The sequence below is a fragment of the Bubalus bubalis genome, chromosome 5, assembly GCF_019923935.1.
Source record: "Bubalus bubalis isolate 160015118507 breed Murrah chromosome 5, NDDB_SH_1, whole genome shotgun sequence".
NCBI lineage: Eukaryota > Metazoa > Chordata > Mammalia > Artiodactyla > Bovidae > Bubalus > Bubalus bubalis.
Genome location: NC_059161.1, coordinates 60,286,175 through 60,307,779, shown reverse-complemented (window position 1 = coordinate 60,307,779; position 21,605 = coordinate 60,286,175). Strand labels below are relative to the sequence as shown.

General features: G+C 38.4%; 1 protein-coding gene across 5 annotated transcripts in view; it reads right to left on the bottom strand.

Moving 5' to 3' along the window:
* Nucleotides 1-21,605, bottom strand: part of GPATCH2 (G-patch domain containing 2) — a 190,468-nt gene that overhangs the window by 44,350 nt on the left and 124,513 nt on the right. For 3 of the 5 annotated variants that reach the window (XM_006076191.4, XM_025286090.3, XM_044943182.2), the window contains exons 7-8: nucleotides 12,489-12,528; nucleotides 3,879-3,949 (exon numbers count right to left, since the gene is read on the bottom strand). The exons of 1 other annotated variant lie outside the window; for it this stretch is intronic. In XM_006076191.4, the coding sequence (XP_006076253.3) occupies nucleotides 3,879-3,949; nucleotides 12,489-12,528 (111 nt within the window). The remainder of the gene's footprint in view (nucleotides 1-3,878; nucleotides 3,950-12,488; nucleotides 12,529-21,605) is intronic. One more of the 5 variants, XM_025286089.3, reaches the window with a different exon arrangement.

Below are 21,605 nucleotides of genomic sequence, written 5' to 3'. Positions count from 1 at the left end.
GAAATCCTCTAGCCCTGCGGTTTACAGGGGGCTGAGTGAAGACACGATAATTTGTCATCTGGTCCCATCAAGCTTTCCCAGCTCCTCACAAAAACAGCACTGTGAGCTGCCCTGACTTTGTCCCTGAAAACACCTGGACCAGAGACCTGAGTCTTTCTGTAAGGGGCGGATGTCATGTATCCCTTGGCCATGGCCCATGATATGAAAGAATTCCAAAGGTTCTGCTCACATCTTCTTCTTCCCTCACTCAGGCTGAACTGCCTCTTGCCTCAGTCAGAGCACACAAGCACATTTTGTGTATCCTCATCTCACAAACACAATTTCAAAAGAGCATCCCCCTCCTGGCTTCCCGGTGGCACTAACAGCAAAGAACCTGCCCGCCTGTGCAGCAGACGTAAGAGATGCGGGTTTGATCCCTGGTCAGAAAGGTCCTCTGAGGAGCAAATGGCAACCCACTCCAATATTCTTGCCTGGAGAATCCCACGGACAGAGGAGCCTGGGCGGGGTACAGTCCATGGGGTCACAAAGAGACATGACTGAAGTGACTTAGCACGCATCCATGGTTATCTTAATACTGGAAACGTCTTGTAGATTTCTGCTTATTTTCTCTTCCTAAATACCTGCTGGGTTGATCTTAGAAGACAGAAGCAGGTATCTTATAGTTTAGAATCAGTAATCTTATAATTGAGAATCCTGAACTTGCAACAGGAACTGGGACCAAATTTCTAATATAAAACTTTCAAGTAGTCAAGTTTCCTCTAACTACCATCTTAACGCACCCACAAGTTAAGGTATTATCATTATGATTTTTTTGAAATGAGTTATTTTAAACTGTATTTTTAATTTCAAACTTTAAAAAATTATTTTTCTAAATGATTTTCCTTAATCATATTCAAGTTAAAGAATATGTTCTTTATGATACATATTCATTAAAATTTGTTGGTAGTACCTTTGGCCTGTTAAGTGGTAAATTTTTGAAAATATCACATGTGTCTTTGAGAAGAATGTATGTGGGTGAAAGGGCTTATATAATAACATTGTTTGTTAATCGTTTGTTATGCTTAAGCTATCAGTAATATGAATGTTCTACTGAAGTGGGAGCACCAAGATGGTGGGTTAGTGAGTTTCTCCATTCATTGATATTAATATTTACCTTATATATTTTAATATACAAAATAATAAAATCATTTTTAATTAATGATTTTATTAATAAAATAAACATTATATTATAATATATATTAATACTGTATATAAATTATATGTATTGATATAATATATATTAATAAAATATCAATTTTGGTAAGTTGAACCTTTTATCATTAAATAATGATTTTCTTAAGCTTGTTAAGGCTTTTGTTCTCAAGTCGGTTTGTTTGGTATGAGAGCTCTCTTTTACAGTATATCTGATACATGCTCTTCCATCTTTTAGTTTTCCAACTTTCTTTTGGCATTATTTCAGGTATGTCTCTTATAAAGAACATATAGTTGCACTTTAAAAAACCAAATCTGCTTAGCTTTGTTTTTAACAAATTTAATCCATAAATATTTATTATAGTTACTAATACATGGCATTTGACTCAGTTTTCAAATTTTTTTTTCCCTCTGGGTTCCATTTTCTCTATGCTTCTTTTTCCTTCTTGACTTTTTAAATGGATTTTTTAAGGGGAGTAATATTTTATTCCATTCAACCCCACCTCTGCCAATCGGCTTGGAATTTACATACTCTATTTTTTTTGATTTAGTGGTTATTTATGATATTTTGCCATGAATACTTAATATAATCTTATCAAGTCATCTCTTAACTGACCAATGAAGTAAACATTCCCAAACAATTCAAGGACTTTAAGTTAGACTTTATCATCATCAGCATTGTCAATCTAATATGCTGTTATTTTCCATTATCTTAGATTGTCTTTTGAAAAGCTTTATAAATTACACATTATAATTATCAATTTATATAAACAATAGTTGTTTAAATTTACTGAAATCTTTAACCATTTATTGGCTTAGTATTCATTTTTTCATCTTGGACTTTCTGGGGAGATCATTCTCTTGAAATACATCTTGTAAAAAGTCTTCTAGCAAGTGTCGGGAGGAAACTTTCTTAGTTTTTGAAAATCTTAAACTGTTTTTATTTCATCTTCGTATGTGAAAGATGTTTTTTTCTAGGTACACAGTTCTATGCTGACAATGTATTTTCACCCAGTACTCTGCAGACTTGTCCACTGTCTCTGGTATCATTGTTGATACCCAGAAATCTGGTGAGGTACATTCCTTTGTAGTAATTCATCTCTTATCTCTGGATTCTTTTAAGATATCTTTGTTTTTGGAGTACTTCAGTATGCTACTAGATGTGGATTTCTTTTTGTTTATTCTAGCTGGTATTCATTGTGCTTTCTGTATAGATTTATAACTTTTAGCTGTTTTGGGAATTCTTAGCCAACATCTCTTCAACATCATGTTTTTTTTCAGCCTTTCTGTACTCTCCATCAAAACCTCTGATCACATATATCTTAGACCTTTTCTGTGTCTCTTAACCATTCTTTCATTTTTCCATCACCTTATTCAATATTTTTATGCTACATTCTAGCCTACTTCTTCAGCTCTATCTCCATTTCACAATCATACTTCTCATTTCTAATAATTATATGCTTTTGATTCATTTCTGCTTGAACAATTCTAACAGTGATCTGTTGCTTGCTTATTTTATTTCTATAAACATGTCACCCATAGTTATTTATAATCTGTCTAAAATTTCTTTAATCCATACTTTATAATTTTAGGATCTGACCTTCTTAGGGGTAACTGTATTAGTTTTATGTTGACTATCACTGACCTGACAGTCAACTTATTATGTGTGATAGTTTTTGACTGTCTAAATAGGATTTATGTTAGCTTCTGCAGATACCTAGTGGGTTCTCAGTCAGGGTTAGTTTGTACAACATGGTACTTGGAAGTTACATAGCTTGCTTGGGAGTATTAAAAACAGTGGCAAGCACCCTAACAATGAGACAGAAGAGAGGGGCTGCCAAGGTCAGTTATCTTGTTAAAAGTTGGGTTAGTGTAAATCTCAGGGCAGTTGTTCTGATCAATATTCTGATAGCTATTTTCACCAAAGTAAAAATGAAGTCTTTAGAAACACCACATGCAAAATTTGGAAATGTGCTGTCTAAAACAATAAACTGGGGGTACTTCTTTCTAATATGAAAAAAAAAATAGCATTGACTAAGCAATATAACCCTAAGCACTTTTAAAAAAGAGTGTATTTTCTATATACTTATTTATATATTATTAGAATAAATATGCATGTTGCCCTCTCACAAAACCATTTAAGTTTTGGGGAAAAGATTAATTCTATTTTTTATAGTTAAAAATAATTATTCCTAATCCTTATCTAAAATTCATAAGCTATGGATTATGAACAGAGATTTTCTTCTAAAAATGCATTCTTTATTTTTCATCACCTTTAAAAAATACAAATAAAATGATATATTTCTATTCATTACTAGTAATCCTGAAGTAGAGTCTGATAAATGACACATAAAATAATGCTGATACTTTAGAGCCAAAGGCACCCTAACTATAACTCATCATATTCATAGTGGATTCCCTGGTGGCTCAGTGGATAAAGAATCTGCCTGCAATGCAGGAGACCAGGGTTTGATCCCTGGGTTGGGAAGATCCACTGGAGAAGGAAATGGCAAGCCACTCCAGTATTCTTGCCTGGGAAATCCCAGGGACAGAGGAGCCTGGTGGGCTACAGTTCATACAGCAAGAGTAGGACACGACTTAGTGACTAAACCACCATTCATACTGGCATGGGAAAAAAAATTACACGATTCAATGATCAGGAGAAAAGGTGATTTTAAATTGCTTACCTGCTGGCTGTTTTCACAGAACAGTTTTTCTTGTGTCCTCTTTCAGCTCGGTTATCTCTCAGGAGCTGATGCTATCCAAAGTGTTTAAAACAAAGTTGTAGAAACAAAAATATTTTCATTACATTATTTCGTAAGTAGAAAAGTATGCTTCTCATTCAAAGGGGCTGTATTTATTCACTTGCATTACTTTTTTCTTTTTACCGGTTTTTCTTAAAATGAAGATGACTAATTTTGCTAGAGATGCCACTGACACGCTTCTGAAAATGTCACTAGGAGATGCCAATGCTTCCTTGACAGCTGAACAGTGCTCAGAGTCACTTAATATACCGCCTAGAGCTGGAGGTCTAGAACTCAGTTCTAATTCTGGCTCTCTTGGTGGTCCTGGTCAAAGTCACGTAACCTCTCTTCTCCAATGCTCTACCACTGCATTCAGCTGTGAGTTTTTCAGGGCTTTGTCACCTCTGATGACATAAAATATCTAATCTTACTTCTCCGTATTTAGTGGCCTAACATGGTAAAGAAACACTTAAAAACATTCCTTTTCAAAGAAATTACTGGCTTGGAAATACATAATTAGAAAAAATATATATCTGACTGCCTCCTCAAAATGCCTCACCACCCAACTCCCCTTCACACTTGCTTTACTCTAACTAATTGGAAAGAAAGAAAAGCAAGTAGTCAATACTTTTTGCTATGTGTATACTCAGACTGTAGCTTATCTTGGATATGCAGAAATGTGATTATATGCAAGACTGGGCTAATGAGAAGTTGTGCAGCATATTAGAAATTAACCCTAATAAAAATAGAAATCTTAGAGCAGTAATAGTGCAAGATAGATCTGGGTTCGAATCCCAGCTGTACCAGTAACAAGTCGCTAGGTTTTAAAAACAGGTCTACCAATTTATAAGCTGTGTAATTATCTCTAAGTCCCAGTTTCCACCTGGAAAATGGAGATAACAATACTATCCACCTGTAAGGTTGCCGTGAGTGTCAAATAAGATAACCACGTAGAACAGTTAGCACTAAGAGCAGAACATAAAAAGTGCCGAGTAAATGGTTCAAATGCTACAATTATAATTAATGAACCTGATTGTCAGTGGCTATTGTCTGACCGGTATCAATAACTTTTAATGATATAACTGCTTTGAACTGTCTAATGACAACATTTAGAGTCAATTACTAGCCACATTTGGCCATCTTTGAGAAGGAATAGAACTTAATTAGATCACAAAGAATGCTGTTAGATCATTATTTCAGGAATGTCTTAACTCAATAAGTCTACCTTAAATTTCTCCTAAATATCTGCTTCTTTCCATCCCCATGAACCACATATCAGTCTGGCGTTTCCCTCACCTGTAGTGGTCTCTCCAGTAGGCCTCCCTGCCTCCAGCCTTGCTCCCATCTAAGTCCACTCTCTACATTGAAGCCAGTCATTCTAAAACTAGATGTTATAACATTATTCTTCTTAGATAACACCCCCCTCCCAAATCTTACACAAGGCTCTCATGGCCCTACATAATTTGATTGTATTTCTAAACTTGCAATTTATTATGCTTCTTCCTACCCCAACCTAACCTCCTTACTTGTAAATAATATATTCCAGCCATTCTGAACTTTTTTAGTTTGGAATGTGTACCATATTCTTGCTCACCTTTGGCCCTTTGCTTCAGTTATTCAATCTGCCTGTGTCTCCAAAGCCCAGCACAGTGTCTGAGACATTTTTAGTGTTTAATAAATATTTGTTGAATGAATGAATGAGATAAAGAAACAGGCAATGAAATCTAGTATCTGATATGTAGCTGAAACAGTATCTCATTATTACTACTTATAGAAAATAGCAACAGTTTATCTTAAGTCCATTAATCTGAAAGTGTTTCAACGGAGAAACACTTCGTACCATGAAAACTAAATTGCTTCTGAAAATAAAATAAAAAAATGAATTACTTTGGCATTTCTAATTCTAGTGCCTTTGTAAAAAAACATATTCAAACCAACATTTGTGACACAGATAGCTAGAGGTGACATGATAAAATCTCTACCACCGCTTTCAATTAATATAGTAGTTAACTAAGTTTTCTAATTTTTAGATAAAAGATAGATATGGGACCACTATTCCTGTTATTTGTGTTAAAACAGTTTAAACAAAGAACACAAAAAGTCCCAAACATACTTGTCTGAAATAAAGGAATTCAACAATTTAATTAAAAAAAAAAAACAATGCAACTACAATGACAAAAATAAATGTTAGGCGATGTATGGAACTCTGAGGTCAGAGATCCTTCTATTAGAGTCACATGAGAATTTCTTCCTCAAATGTACAGCTTTGATGGGCTTTGTAGGGACAAATATTGGAATTATTTAATATAATTCACCTATATTAAAAAGTCATCACACAAAATGAAGCTCAGAGAAAAAAATACAGGCTCAGATCTCTGGGTCATGAATTTAACAAGTTAATACGGGAACCTAGATCTTGTAAGGGGGCAAAGATGAAAAAATTAATCCAGAGTTATTTGAATAGAAAACATGTTATTTGCATTTGAAAGGTTCCCAACATGTGTCTGCTCTGCCCCAAAGAACAAACACACAAACAAAGGGTGGCAGAGGGCTGGGGTGGGGAGAGGGAATCAGATTAGGAACTGATGATAAGACACAAGAGGCCTGGAGCTCTGCTCTGACAAGCAAGAGAAGCTCATCAGGTTTGGGGAGAGTCTTCACTCCTCTTATTGCTAACGTTTCCTGTCTTCCTTGGACTCCTATCAGTGTCACAAGTGAGGTCAGTGTTCAGGGTTCTGACTCAACAATGTCAACTCCAGTTAATAACAGAACTTCTGAATATGGTGCGAAGTGCTTCTTACCTCCAGCTCTCAGATTGCTGGACTTAGGCCAAGCGGAGAGACAAGTCCCTTATTTAGTGACCTGCAGATGTATATTAAAAAATGACTCACGTAAGAATGACACAGACATTCATAAACACAAAAGCTAGTACAGTGTGAGGTCTTACAAAAGGTACACAATTTAAAAAATTGCTGAACAAAAACAAGGAAGAGAAATGTTCCACGCATATCATGGCTGCTCCTGCGGCACAAAGGGAGCTGAGGATTCTGTGGCTATTCTTATTTTAAAAAGATTATTAAAAGTTTCCCATTCCTAACACAAGAGGAAGAAGGAAGCAAAGAGCAGAATTCCTGCTCCACAGCAATAATCTCCTGATATTTAGAAAGGATTCAAGCTCAAGACTGTTTCTGTTAGCAGCCACTTTTCAGGGACCTTCTCAAGTGTCTACAAAAGAATTTCAAATCTCTCCATACTTGGCCTTTCACAGGGTCCTCACCTTAGGAGGAGACCTAAATAATCTCTAAACAAGGACCTATGGCTCCTTAAGATACTAGTAAACTCATTCAAAATGTCATACTATTAGATATTCAAGGATGAAAACCCTCACCATTAAAACACACATACACACACAAATGAGGCTGCTTAGAGCTGCTTCTGTCTCCTTACTTCCACTTCTAAACCAACTTTCACATGTCGCTTCTGTGGTCTCTATGATGCCCTCCCAGTGGTTTCCTTCAACATTTATCAATACACTATAATTACTGCTTTCCTACCCACATTTTAACCACCTTAGAGGAAAAGTTATGTGTTTTTTTTTTAAACAAATATCTCTTTTTGTAAAAATAAAGAGTACTTGATAGGTAATGACTGATGGACAATAGTAATTTACTAAATGTGTAAAAAAGAAATGTTAGGTGAGCATGGTGTAAATGAAATGGGACTTCATATTAGAGAACAAAAAGGAATCATAAGATGGGGGAAAGCAGTGAGGGCTGGGATTTCAAAAGTGAGGTTAATACTATCATTTCTTTATGTTGGTAAGTTGATATGGGGAAAAAAAAAGGGTGATCATGCATGCTGATAGTCATTCATTCAACAATATATTGAAGGATTTTATTTCTTCATGGTCTTGCATTCTATCACTTGGACCTAAGATTTAGCCAATAGTTCACTGGGATTCCCTGGTGGCTTAGATGGTAAAGAATCTGCTGCAATGTGGGAGACTTGGGTTTGAACCCTTGGTTGGAAAGATTCTCTGGAGAAGGAAATGGCAACCCACTCCAGTATTCTTGCCTGGAGAATCCACATGGACGGAGCTGGGCTACAGTCCATGGGGTTGCAAAGAGTTGGACATGACTGAGCAACGAGCACTTTCACTGGGCTAGTTATAAGCTGAAATAAGACATTTTAAATCCCTCAAAACATGAGTAGTTTGTATGTGCTTCTATATACACACATACATGTGCAAACTGTTTCTCATTATTCACTGATTCTGTATTCACAAATTCACCCATTTGCTAAAGTGTCCTTGTAATGCCCAAATCAGTACTTCTGGTGCTTCTGGAGTCATTGGCAGACATGCACAGAATGGGGGAAATCTGAATTCCCGTTACTGCATGTTCTCAGCTGAGGTCGGACAAGACGATATCTGTCTTCTCGCTTCGGCTCTCTTACTGTAAACAAGTGTCTTTTGCCTGGTCCGTTCAATGCTACATCATTTATTTATTTATTTATTTTTAAAGCATTTCTGTCTTCTTGTTTTCACCTTCATTGTTTAAAACAGCCTTCTAGTACAGGGCTGACCTGCAGTCTGGCCTTCCCCAGTGCAAGAGAATTGTGATGGACCTTATAGAGAAAATATGTTCATTAGACAAGCTCCCTTCAGGCATAAGTTACAGCGCTGCTGGCCATGAGTTCAATGCTAACAAATCAATAACATGTATTAAATATGGTGTCTTTAAACAGAAATACACATCAAACAAAGATATGTATTGATCAGTTAATGAAAATGTGGCCAGAGGTTCTCAGGAACCTAACCATGTATTTTTCCTGGAAGCAGTTTTTTCAGTATTTGCTACTTTAGGGTTCTTACCAACCTCATAGACTACAGCTACCACAACAAGCAAGAATCAACTGTATTCCTTAACTAATAACCTATCTAGACAGGATTAAAATCTGAAATGGTATATCAAAGCTTAAGCCAAAGGCTAATCCAAAAATCTGTTTCAAATATTTAAAAATTTTTAAAATGATGCATCAACTTTCTTGTCTATATCATATTAGCTATTTGTTAATTTTTAACTGCAGAAAAAAGTTTTAACTGCAGTTAGATTATAATCTAAAGCTCAGATTTATAACATCACTTTAGTATTTCTCAAATTCTAGACCAAAACCATCCCAAGAAACAGAAATAGAAACCAAAGTGGTTGTTTGAGGAGGCCTTACAAATAGTTGATAAAAGAATAGAAGTGGAGGGCAAAGAAGAAAGGGAAAGATATACTCAAATGAATGCAGGGTTCCAGAGAATACCAAGGACAGTTAAGAAAGCCTTCTTAAGTGAACAATGCAAAGAAAGAGAGGAAAACAGATTGGGAAATACTAGAGTTCTCTTCAAGAAAACTGGAGATACCAAGGGAACATTTCATGCAAAGATGGGCTCGATAAAGGACAGAAATGGCAAAGATCTAACAGAAGCAGAAGATATTAAGAACAGGTGGCAAGAATACACAGAAGTACACGAAAAAGGTCTTAATGTCCTGAATAACCACGATGGCATGGTCCCTCACCTAGATCCAGATATCCTGGAGCGTGAAGTCAAGTGGGCCTCTTTACTATGAACAAAGCTACTGGAGGTGATAGAATTCCAATCAAGTTATTTAAAAATCCTCAGAGATGATGCTGTGAAAGTGCTGCACTCAATATACCAGCACATTTGGAAAACTCAGCAATAGCCACAGGATTGGAAAAGGTCAGTTTTCACTCCAATCCCAAAGAATGTTCAAACCACCGCACAACTGTGCTCATTTCATATGTTAGCAAGGTAATGCTCAAAATCCTTCAAACTAGGCTTCAATAGTATATGAACCAAGAACTTACAGATGTACAAACTGGATTTAGAAAAGGCAGAGGAATCAGAGATCAAACTGCCAACATCCACTGAATCATAGAAAAAGCAAAAGAACTCTAGAAAAACATCTACTTCTACTTCATTGACTACACTAAAGCCTTGGACTCTGTGTATCACAACAAACTATGGAAAATTCTTCAAGAGATGGGAATACCAGACCACCTCACCTGCCTCCTGAGAAATGTGTATGCAGGTCAAGAAGCAACAGCTAGAACCAGACATGGAACAACAGACTGGTTCAAAATTGAGAAAGGAGCACATTAATACTGTGTATTTTCACCCTGCTTCTTTAACTTATATGCAGAGTACATCATGTGAAATGTTGGGCTGGATAAATCACAAGCCAGAATCAATATTGCCAGGAGAAATACCAACAACCTAAGATATGAAGATGATACTAGTCTAATGGCAGAAGGCGAAGAGGGACTGAAGAGCTTCTTAATGAAGGTAAAAGAGGAGAGTCACAAAGCTGGCTTAAAACTCAACGTTCAAAAAACAAACATGATGGCAGCTGGTCCCATCACTTCATGACAAATAGATGGGGAAAAAGTGGATAGTGACAGATTTTATTTTCTTGGGCTCCAAAATCACTGCAGATGGTGACTGCAACCATGAAATGCTCCTTGAAAAAAAGCCATGATAAACCTACATGAAACAGTCTACTAAAAAGCAGAGACATCACTTCACTGACAAAGGTCTGTATAGTCAAAGTTATGGGTTTTCCCTTAGTCACGTATGGACATAAGAGTTGGACCATAAAGAAGGCTGAATGCCAAAGAACTGATTCTTTCTTTCACTTTCAATTGTGGCGCTAGAGACAACTCTTGAGAGTCCCTTGGACAGCAAGAAGATCAAACCAGTCAATCCTGAAAGAAACCAACCTGAATACTAATTGGAAGTACTGGTGCTGAAGCTCCAGCATTTTGGCCACCTGATGCAAAGAGCTGACTCACTGGAAAAGACCCTAATGCTGGGAAAGACTGATGGCATGAGTAGAAGTGGGCAACAGAGGATGAAATGGTTGGATGGCATCACTGACTCAATGGACCATGAGTTTGAATAAATTCCTGGAGATAGTGAAGGACAGGGAAACTTGACTTAGTGACTACAGAACAACAGAGAATATAAAATTATTTATTTAAAAAAATCTTATTTGGGGATAAACTATATCCTGAGGTGACTTACTACTGGAAGCAGAATCTTATATAAACACAGAGGGTATGAACCATTTGGGAATGCTGAATCATTGACATAATTATATAATAATTACATTCTGAATAGACATACCCCAGAAGCAACTTAGTCAAGTTAACTTGCAAAACTTTAGAAACATATACTGGTTGTTGTCATTTAGTCACTAAGTCGCATCTGACTCTTTGCGACCTGATGGACTATAGCATACCAGGCCCCTCTGTCCACACGATTTCCCAGGCAAGAATATTGGAGTGGGTGCCAGTTTCTTCTCCAGGGGATCTTTCTGACCCAGGGATAGAACCCACGTCTCCTTCACTGGCAGGCAGATTCCTTATCACTGAGCCACCAGGAAAGTCCAGAAATAGTAGTACATATTCTATTATTAATGTGAGAAATATATTTAAAAGTACACATCACTCTCAAGGAAAAGAGCCAAGTTTATAAAAAAAATCATTAAATCTGCATTGACATATTTTTCTTTGATTAGGTACATGTGTATTACGAAATACATTATAGTTCATAATGAAGTATGTGGCACTTTCCTTTTATACGAAAAAAGAAATATGGCATGTGCAACCAACTCTAGTACCTGTTGACCAACCTAAGAAATAAGATATCATCAATACATATAGTATTGTTACAAGTTACCACCACCAAGTACAATCTCCTCTTCTACCTACCTACATATCCCTCAGAAGAAATGATCCCTGAGAATCTGAGGCCTTTCTATGCATATATTATTGACTCATTCAAAAAATAACTCTTATAATCCACAGTGAAAAAAGAAAAAAGGCTTAGCAAGAATGCAAAGCCTAAAACATATATGCTTTAAAACTTATCAATAGTTTAAGCCCTACATTACCTTACCACACTGCAGAGAGAGAACCATCACATTCAACAGACAAAGAAAACAGACAACTTATTTTATATGTAGAGTTAATCAGAATGAATGTTAAGTTCTTGCTAAGTCATCTAATCATTGTGCTGCCATGAAACTAGCAAGAAATTAAAAAAAAAAGTAAAATCTCACCTAGAATACAGCATAAAGTGTAAGAAAGTCTTATCATCTTATAAACTTCAAAAAGTAAAAATATTCTCTTGCTGGCTAATCTAGTTTAATAATAAAACAATTGTTTAAAGCATAGGTACTATTTTCGTGCCTTTGTGAAAAACGTATGGAAATGAGGAAGTCCTATAAACTCTAAAGTGAACTCTAGGGCCTTTCCACGGAGGTGACGTGTGTGCTGAGGAAGGGAGAAGCGAGGTAAACAACGCTGATGCTTACTGACAATCATTCCCTTGGTCAGCGCATTCGCACCGGCACAGTGGACTCCTTTTTAAATAAGCTAGGATGTTATCCTTTCTCATAAAGTTGATCTACTATCTTAAAGGGAAATAGTTAAATATTCAAAAGACTGAGTAGCTTCCTTTTGGGTTAGAATGTTCCTTACCTGGCCATGCTCTGTCCTAGCCCCAGGGCTAAACCAATGGCTGCAGAGGAAAGAGAAAAGCAGTTAGCGGGAAACTCACTAAAAGCATGTGCTCTCGCGTGATCAGTCTGCATGTGCTGTAAGAGACATATTTGCCACCTAGCAACAGAGCCTTACATACGCTGCATCTGAATGGATAGTTCATGTAATTCTAGGTTTACACCAATTTTGATAGAAATGTAAGAGTGCTCATAACCCAGTAATTTTCAATTAAATAAGCAAACTCAGTTAGAATTACATTTCCATTTAATTATGTTAACATAAACTGCTGGGACTGTATTCATTTTATGAATCAATTCTGGTAAGAAAATCTACAAATGCTATCGTTTACCACAACTTAATTATAGCATCATTACAACAAATGATGACCTTTTGATTGTTGGAGTTTTAAAAAAAACAGGAAAAATACAAGAACATTATATCCTCTGCCTATGCCTCCAGGAACAATCACATAAAGCCCTTGATGTGAATTCTAAAGCATCAGCTGAAGGTGCCTTGAACCCATTCCTTCCATAGTTGTAACACTTGGATTTTGGTTCACAGCAAATCCAACAACACTGAAAATACGAAAGTCATGGTGCAGCTGAAGCGTTCTGGTCTTGCACTATGCCTCGCCCTGCCTCACTTATCCCATATTGTTCTGAGGCAACTTGGACTTTTAATGCATCTCATGATACCTTTTCAACAGGAGTTTATCCTAAGTTGTGTGCTCAGTCCTCTGACCAGTATTCTGCTTAGAAACTAACTAAACATCAAGGAAATTGAGAGAGATAATGTGGAAAATAAACCAGTGTGCACGCGTATATGGTAAGTCACTTGTCGTGCCTGAATCTCTGTGACCCTTTGGACCGCAGCCTGCCAGGTTCCCCTGTCCATGGGATTCTCCAGGAAAAGTATACTGGAGTGGGCTGTCGTGCCCTTCTACAGGGGATCTTACCAACCCAGGGATTGAACCTGCATCTCTCAAGTCTCCTGCATTGGTAGGTAGGTTCTTTACCACTAGTGCCACCTGGGAAGCTCAAAAAAACCAGTAAAACCCCACAAATACAGGGAACGGTATTAACATTATTATTGCGTGTGGGTGTGTGTTAGTTGCTCAGTTGTGTCTGACTCTTTGAGACCCCATGGACTGTAACCCACCAGGCTTCTCTGTCCATGGGATCCTCCAGGCAAGAAAACTGGAGTGGGTTGCCATCCCTTCTCCAGGGGATCTTCCTGACCCAGGAATTGATCCTGGGTCTCCTGCATTGCAGGCAGATTCTTCACCATCTGAGCCACCATGGAAGCCCCCAACATTATTATTAATGCTATTTATTTTTTCATGAACCATTGTATTGAACACATGAATGTGCCACGCACTCTACAGACACGTGACATGTATGTGTTATTTTCTATCCTCAGAAAAACCTTACAAGGTTTTGCTCATGTTCCAGGTGCAGGAATGACTGAAGCTGAGATGTTTATTTGTCCAAGGTGCTCAGTGTACCATACTACAAAGGACGAAGGGGTTTACATTGAATGAGCACATTTCCTGGTTCCCTCCAACACTTCTATGTATTCTCTGGCCTCTGTGGTATTAAAACCCGGGAATAAACAGCCTCGACATTAATAGGATGTGGCTATGCTCTTACCTGAACCTTTATTTCTCAAGCTCATAGACACTGATGCTCTTTGGCAGGTCAGATTCCACTTTCGTTGTGGGAATCGACACTTATTGGTATTTGTAAATGACGTGTGGATTAATCAGCAACCAGAAACTAATCATTTAGTTCAGTTCCCTGAAAACTTGCCTGAAAAATTTCCCCTCTGCTTGGACTGTGCCTTTTCCTTTAAAGAAAAATGTTTTAAAAAATCAAATGCATACATGAAGTTAAATGAAACAAATCAACAAAAAAGTCTGAAAAACAGCATTGTTTCATCTATCCTGATCCCCCTAATCTCTGTTTAGAGAAACCACTGACTCTGCATTTTCTTTTGGTATTTAATGATGTGTTTCTACAGAATATGGTTATACTGGCATGCTGTGGTTAATTTTAGATATTAATAAGTGACTTTCTATTTACTGTAAATTTAGCTCTTTCATAGCTCCCAATCCCCTATTTTAAGTTATAAACACCACGTTTGATTAGTCAATAGTGAGTACAGATATTACGACTACATGAATACTTTCTGCGGCCAAATTTTTATTTTTGCCCCTCCCAAAGTTGAGAGTTAACCTGTTTTTCTTCCTTTGCTAGTTTTTGGTGATCTTTGCTATGTACTGGTGATCTTTCCCAAAAAAGTTTCCAGGAAGTGCTGTAGAAAGAATCTGAACTATAGTGTTATAAGTGGGTGTAAAAGAAATGGGATGTGAAGAAGTGAAGTGGGCATAGGATAATTCACTCTATCTAGAAGTTAGGCTTTCAAAGTATGAGAAAGATCAGAAAGAAATAGAAAGAAGACGATTAAAAATGTAATATATAAGGAAAGAAGCTATTGGAAGGAAAAAAAAAAACAAAAACTTCTTTCAATCAGAACACAGAGATGCTGGAATCAGCCCTGGACAGAGGAAAGCTCTTTTCCTCTAATACTAAGAAAAAGGAGAGCCAAAGAAGGTATATTTGGATTGTTGTTGTTGTTCAGTAGCTAACTCGTATCTGACCCTTTGCAACTCCATGGACTGCAGCACGTCAGGCTTCCTTGTCCTTCACTATCTCTTGGAGTTTGCTCACACTCATGTCCATTGAGTCGGTGATGCTATCTAACCATCTCATCCTCTGCTGCCCGCTTCTCCTTTTGCCTTCAGTCTTTCCCAGCATTAGGGTCTTTTCGGATGAGTCGGCTTTTCTTCACTGGAAGGACTGATGCTGAAGCTGAAGCTTCAATACTCTGGCTACCTGATTTGGAAAAGTTCATCCAAATTTGTGGACTAATAGCCTTACTTTGGAAAGTTGAAGACAAAGTCAAGTTCTTGGGGCAGGGGAGAGGATGTGGGTAGCTTATTACAGGGACTTGGTGACAGGACATAGAATAACTTTTTGGGGACAAGAGAAACAGGAAATGTTGTTATGGAAGGTCATGTGAAAGCACTGACGAAAGATCTACTGTTCAAAATTATTAATATATGTCTGTGTAGCAACAAATCACATAATTTTGTGACTTTATTCAGCAGTGCTCAGTGGACGAGCTATGGCGGTGGGTAGATGGACTGATTCATCCCAGGTTGGGAGTTTATGGAGCAGGATGGCAGGCAGAATTCTAAGAAGACTCCCAGTGATCCATACCCTTGTACAACTTGCTCTCTTTGAGTGTAGAAAGGACCCATGCCTATGACGGGATAGTCAGCGCTATAATTAGGGTGTGTATTATGACACGACTAGCTTTAAGGAAGGGAGATCATTCTTGGTGGGCTTAAGCTAAGCAGGTGATTCTTTGAAGGGACTGAACTCTTCCTGGTGAAAGATTCAAAATATAAGAGTTTCAACACGAAGATTCTCCATAGTTGGCTTTGTAGTCGAAGGACCATGTTCTGAGGACCTGAAAGGAGCCTCCAGGAACTGAGAGAGATCACTGGCTGACGTGTCGTCAGCAAGAAAACCAGGACTTCAGTAGTACAACCGCAGGGAACTGCATTCTGCCAACAACCTTCAAGAACTTGGAAGTGGATTCCTTTTAAAAAAGCCTCTAAATGACAACATAGCTGATGCATGCTGTGACTTCAGCCTTATCAGACACCGAGCAGGGCACCCAGCTGAGCTCTGCCTTTTTTAGACGTGTGATTTGCAAATACTTTCTCCCAGTGCGTGGCTTATATTTTCATCTTATTAATAGGGTGCTTTATAGAACAAAAGTTTTAATTTTGATGAAAAGCTTTTCTTCCTCCATTGAATTGATTTTATCCTTTTTAAAGAATCAGTCAAGCATACTGCTGTTAGAGTGGGTCTATTGCTGGGTTCTGTTCTCTTACATTGATTTATTTGTATACTGTTCTGTCAACACATAGAGTCTTGATTACAGTACTCAAGAGAACTGTGAGCCAGTAAATGGGTATTCTTTGAGTCACTAAGTTGGGGGTAATTTGTTAAGCAGCATAGAAAACGCATACACAGTGAGGAGACTGGAGATGATATAATAAAGGACAGAGAATAAATATGAAAGAAGAGGGAGACTCCAGGAGGACAATGCAGAAAGTGGAGGGGTTCTGGAACGCAATCTTTATTACAGTATGAGGACAGTGAGCATAAGAAAAGAGAAGAGTTGGAAGAAGACCAGGCTGTGATAAGAAAATAGCATAATAAATGTCAGATATGTATGGGGAACCAAGCTAATGGTTATACGAAGATTAACTCATTCAAACCTCACAACCTTATGGAAGAGTTGTAGTGCTATTCAAGGCTACAGAGCTAGCTGGAGTCAAGATTGGGACTAAGTCTGTCCAATTCCACACCCTGTATTCTTTTTTTTCTTAATTATTTTAATTGGAGGATAATTACAATATTATGATGATTTTTGCCATATATTGACATGAATCAGCCACGGGTGCACACATGTCCCCTCATCCTGAACCCCCCTTCCACTGCCCTCCCCACCCCATCTCTCTGGGTTGTCCCAGAGCACCGGCTTTGAGGGCCCTGCTTCATGCATCAAACTTGCACTGGTCATCTATTTTACATATGGTAATATACATGCTTAATGCTATTCTCTCAAATCATCCCACCTTCGCCTTCTCCCACAGAGTCCAAAAGCCTGTTCCTTACATCTGTGTCTCTTTTGCTGCCTTGCATATAGGATTGTCGTTACCATCTTTCTAAATTCCATATGTATGTGTTAATAGACTATCTTGGTGTTTCTCTTTCTGACTTACTTCACTCTGTGTAATAGGCTCCAGTTTCATCCACCTCATTAGAATTGACTCAAATGTGTACTTTTTAATAGCTGAGCAATATACCATTGTGTATATGGACCACAGCTTCCTTATCCATTCATCTGCCAATGGACATCTAGGTTGCTTGCATGTCCTAGCTATTGTAAACAGTGCTGCGATGAACCTTGGGGTACACGTGTCTCTTTCAATTCTGGTTTCCTTGCACACCCTATATTCTTAACCACCATTCTCCTTCATTGCCTTCAGTTATTACAATTTGGGGGAGGGGAAGTCTATCTCTTTTGTTCTGTTTCCTTTTTTGCTCTTTATTAATGTCCTCTTGAAACATAAAAGTTACTTAATTTTTTAGTGAAAACATAAGCAAAACAGGAAATACAGAGGAAACAGTGTCCTTGAAAGCCAAAGAGTCAGATTTATATAAAGACAGCAGAGGAAATGAAGGGCATGAAAGAGGAAGATGTTATAGAGGAGCTTATTTCACCAGAGCCAAGATTCCCAAGGAGACTTACGAGGGGGTTAACAGTGAAAGACACATCTGGGAGGAAGGGGCACAAAAAGAGTGAAACTGATTGACTGCCCTGGGTGGTCAGGCTGAGAGACAGGGCTGCACAGTCTGTCTGTTCTCAAGATTCCAAGGGGCTTAACTGTGGTTTCTGGGCTCTCTTCTCCCTCTGGGACATGGATGCTTTTGGGGGATGCCTAAGAACTAAGCCTGGTACACGTGATTTCATTTAAGCCTCACCTACCATGCTGAGAGACAGGGGGGCCTGGCGTGCTGCAGTCCACAGGGTCACAAAGAGCTGGACACAACGAAGCGACTGAACAACAACCACCACCCCGTTGAAAATGGGAATAGCCATCACCTACGGAGCCCTCTCTACAGCCTTCTTTTTAGTAGAGCAATGCGGCCGGTAACTGTGGAGTAGAAGGGGGTTTTGTTTTTTTGTTTTCCTTTTAAGTAAGAAGTAGATAATAAAGCTTTAGGGAACAAGGTTTTTTGAACTAAAATCTCTGCAGATGCAGAGTTCCACACTAATTCTTTCTCATTTAATCCCTTGCCCCCACCTATGGGATTGAACTACAAGTAGCAGAAATGTATAGGATTTTGTGAGAAGTCAAATAATATTACACCTATGCAAAAGGACAAAACCAACTTCAAATTCTGTCTTCTCCTAAACATGTACTTTTCAGAAGGAAAGAGCTACAGCAGTTTATAATACAGATTTTTATTTTTATATAGAGCTTCTATTTTTTGACTCAGCAGCTTAATTTTATGCTTAGTGTGCTGTGTACACATCATGGTCTAAATTTGTGCTCTCTAATATGGATACTGGGGCTCCCCAGGTGGCTCAGTGGTGAAGAATCTGCTTGCCAATGCAGGAGACTAGGGTTCGATTCTTGGGTCAAGAAGACTCCCCTGGAGGAGGAAATGGCAAACCACTCCAGTATCCTTGCCTGGGAAATCCCATGGACAGAGGAGCCTGGTGGGCTACAGTTCATGCAGTTGCAAAAGAGTTGGACGTGATTTAGTGGCTAAACAACAACAATATGGATACTAGCCATATATGGCTATTTGAGTTAATATGAAAAATTAGGTTCCTCAGCTGTACTAGCCACATTTCAAGTGCTCTAGACACACATGTTTAGTGGCTACCATAATCATCAATGCAGATACAGAACATTTCCATTACTGCAAAAAGTTCTATAGGATAGCACTAGTATAAATAGTATAAATATCATCGAAAATTTGAACTAGCTTTGGAAGTGTATATAATTTACAATGAACATCTTCCCTGTGAACCATCACTATTCTACTGAAGAGACTCTTAAGTATGAATAAGTGTATAACTTATTTATGTTTAGGGGTGTTTAGGAAGGGCTCCCCTGGTAGCTCTGACAGTAAAGCATCTGCCTACAATGTGGGAGACCTGGGTTTGATCCCTGGGTCAGGAAGATCCCCTGGAGAAGGAAATGGCAGCCCACTCCAGTATTCTTGCCTGGAAAATCCCATGGACTGCAAGGAGCCTGGTAGGCTACATTCCATGGGTCGCAAAGAGTCGGACACGACTGAGCGACTTTAGGAGAGGAGAGAGAGGAATGGGGAAGAAGAAATGTCAGTCAAACTCCTAACTCAATACCCTTTAATAGGGTCAAGATATGGAAATAAAAATAAAGGTGAGAAGAGAGAGTATTAAGAAGAAGCCACAGCGCTAGGTAAGAACTACATCTTCGTAGCAACTATAACTGAGGATGCCAAAAGACCAAGGCACATGTGTCAGCGTAGAAGACACTGACAGGGAGTTCCACAGGCCCGTCACACACGACCTAGGATGACACATGAAATTTGGTGCTTTTGGTTCTATCTCTGCCTGTGATTTTCAAAATGTTGTCTTCAAAGTGTATTCTATGCAGCCCTTGGCAGCAGAGAGAAGTCTGGTCTTGGTTTGGAGAGAGGAGGTCCCCAGAATACTGAACTAGAGGTCTTTGCATTCCTCCCTCCCATGAACTTGCAAGGGCCAAAAAAAAAAAGCCAGTTTCACTTAAGAATGTCCTTGACACAGCAAGATTCCAAGGGAATCACAGCAAATCAGAAGAGGAATTGATCCAGTCTGTTTTATTTATCACAATCTAAAGTTGAAGCTATCTTCACCATAGAGACAGAGATGCTAAATTACAAACTGTAAATGTATGTTAATGTATTCCCAATGACCCTAACCTTTAATTTGGGCAAATTTTACATTAAGCAAACTCGATATGAACACAGAAGATAAAATAAACGGTGAATATCTGCTTTATAAAGGAATTTATCATAGGATTGTAAGCAGATACTTGTGTGCATTTAAAGTAAGTTTGGATTTACACACAATTTCTCACATAAATTTCCTAGACTTTCAAATGAAATAAATGCAAAATTTAAGTATTAATGTAAAAATCAATTAATAAATTATATTTACTCAATTTAAAAACAAGTATCTCATAAATTGGAGAAGGCAATGGCACCCCACTCCAGTACTCTTGCCTGGAAAATCCCATGGACGGAGGAGCCTCATAGGCTGCAAACCATGGGGTCGCAAAGAGTTGGACACGACTGAGCGACTTCACTTTCACTTTTCACTTTCATGCATTGGAGAAGGAAATGGCAACCCACTCCAGTGTTCTTGCCTGGAGAATCCCAGGGACGGGGGAGCCTGGTGGGCCGCCGTCTCTGGGGTCGCACAGAGTCGGACACGACTGAAGTGACTTAGCAGCAGCAGCAGCAGCATCTCATAAATAATTAGAAAAATATTGGAAAGAAAAAAATTCTGGACCACTTACAGTCAGTATATAAAGGAAAATGGAGTGAATAAAAAGTAATCCATTTGATACATTTAGTATTTTTTAAAACTGCTGCTGCTAAGTCACTTCAGTCGTGTCTGACTCTGTGCGACCCCATAGACGGCAGCCCACCAGACTCCCCCGTCCCTGGGATTCTCCAGGCAAGAACACTAGAGCGGGTTGCCATTTTAAAACTAGGTAGTCATAAATTGATTTTTATTTTGCAGATTTTTATACTTGTATCTACAAAAAGTCAACCCAATAATTAAATGTGAATTTCAAAAGTTAACATGTTGTTTTTTTTAACTCAGACATTAGAGACTAATTTCTCTCCTTTAGTCAGACTGAGATTCTTGTCACATTTTGTGTACCTCTCCATAGATATTTTATTGGGAAATGGCAACCCACTCCAGTGTTCTTGCCTGGAGAATCCCAGGGACGGGGGAGCCTGGTGGGCTTCCATCTATGAGGTCGCACAGAGTCGGACACGACTGAAGTGACTTAGCAGCAGCAGCAGCAGCCATAGTTATTTTAATGAATATTTCATTTGTCTGCATTATATTTTTAATTAAAAGAAACTTATCATATATTATTGGCTTCCCCGATGGCTCAGCAGTGAAGAATCTGCCTGCAATGCAGGAGACATGGGAGACATGGGTTCGATCCCTGGGTCGGGAAGATCCCCTGGAGGAGGAAATGGCAACCTACTCCAAAATTTTTGCCTGAAGAATTCCATGGACAGAGGAACCTGGTGGACTACATCCATGGGGTTGCAGAGAATCAGACATTACTGAGAGAATGAGCACATACACATCATCGTATATTACTAACAACTGGACTTTCAACACAGAAGTACATGTTCCATGGAAACAATGATTAGATGGAATATAAAACAAGTA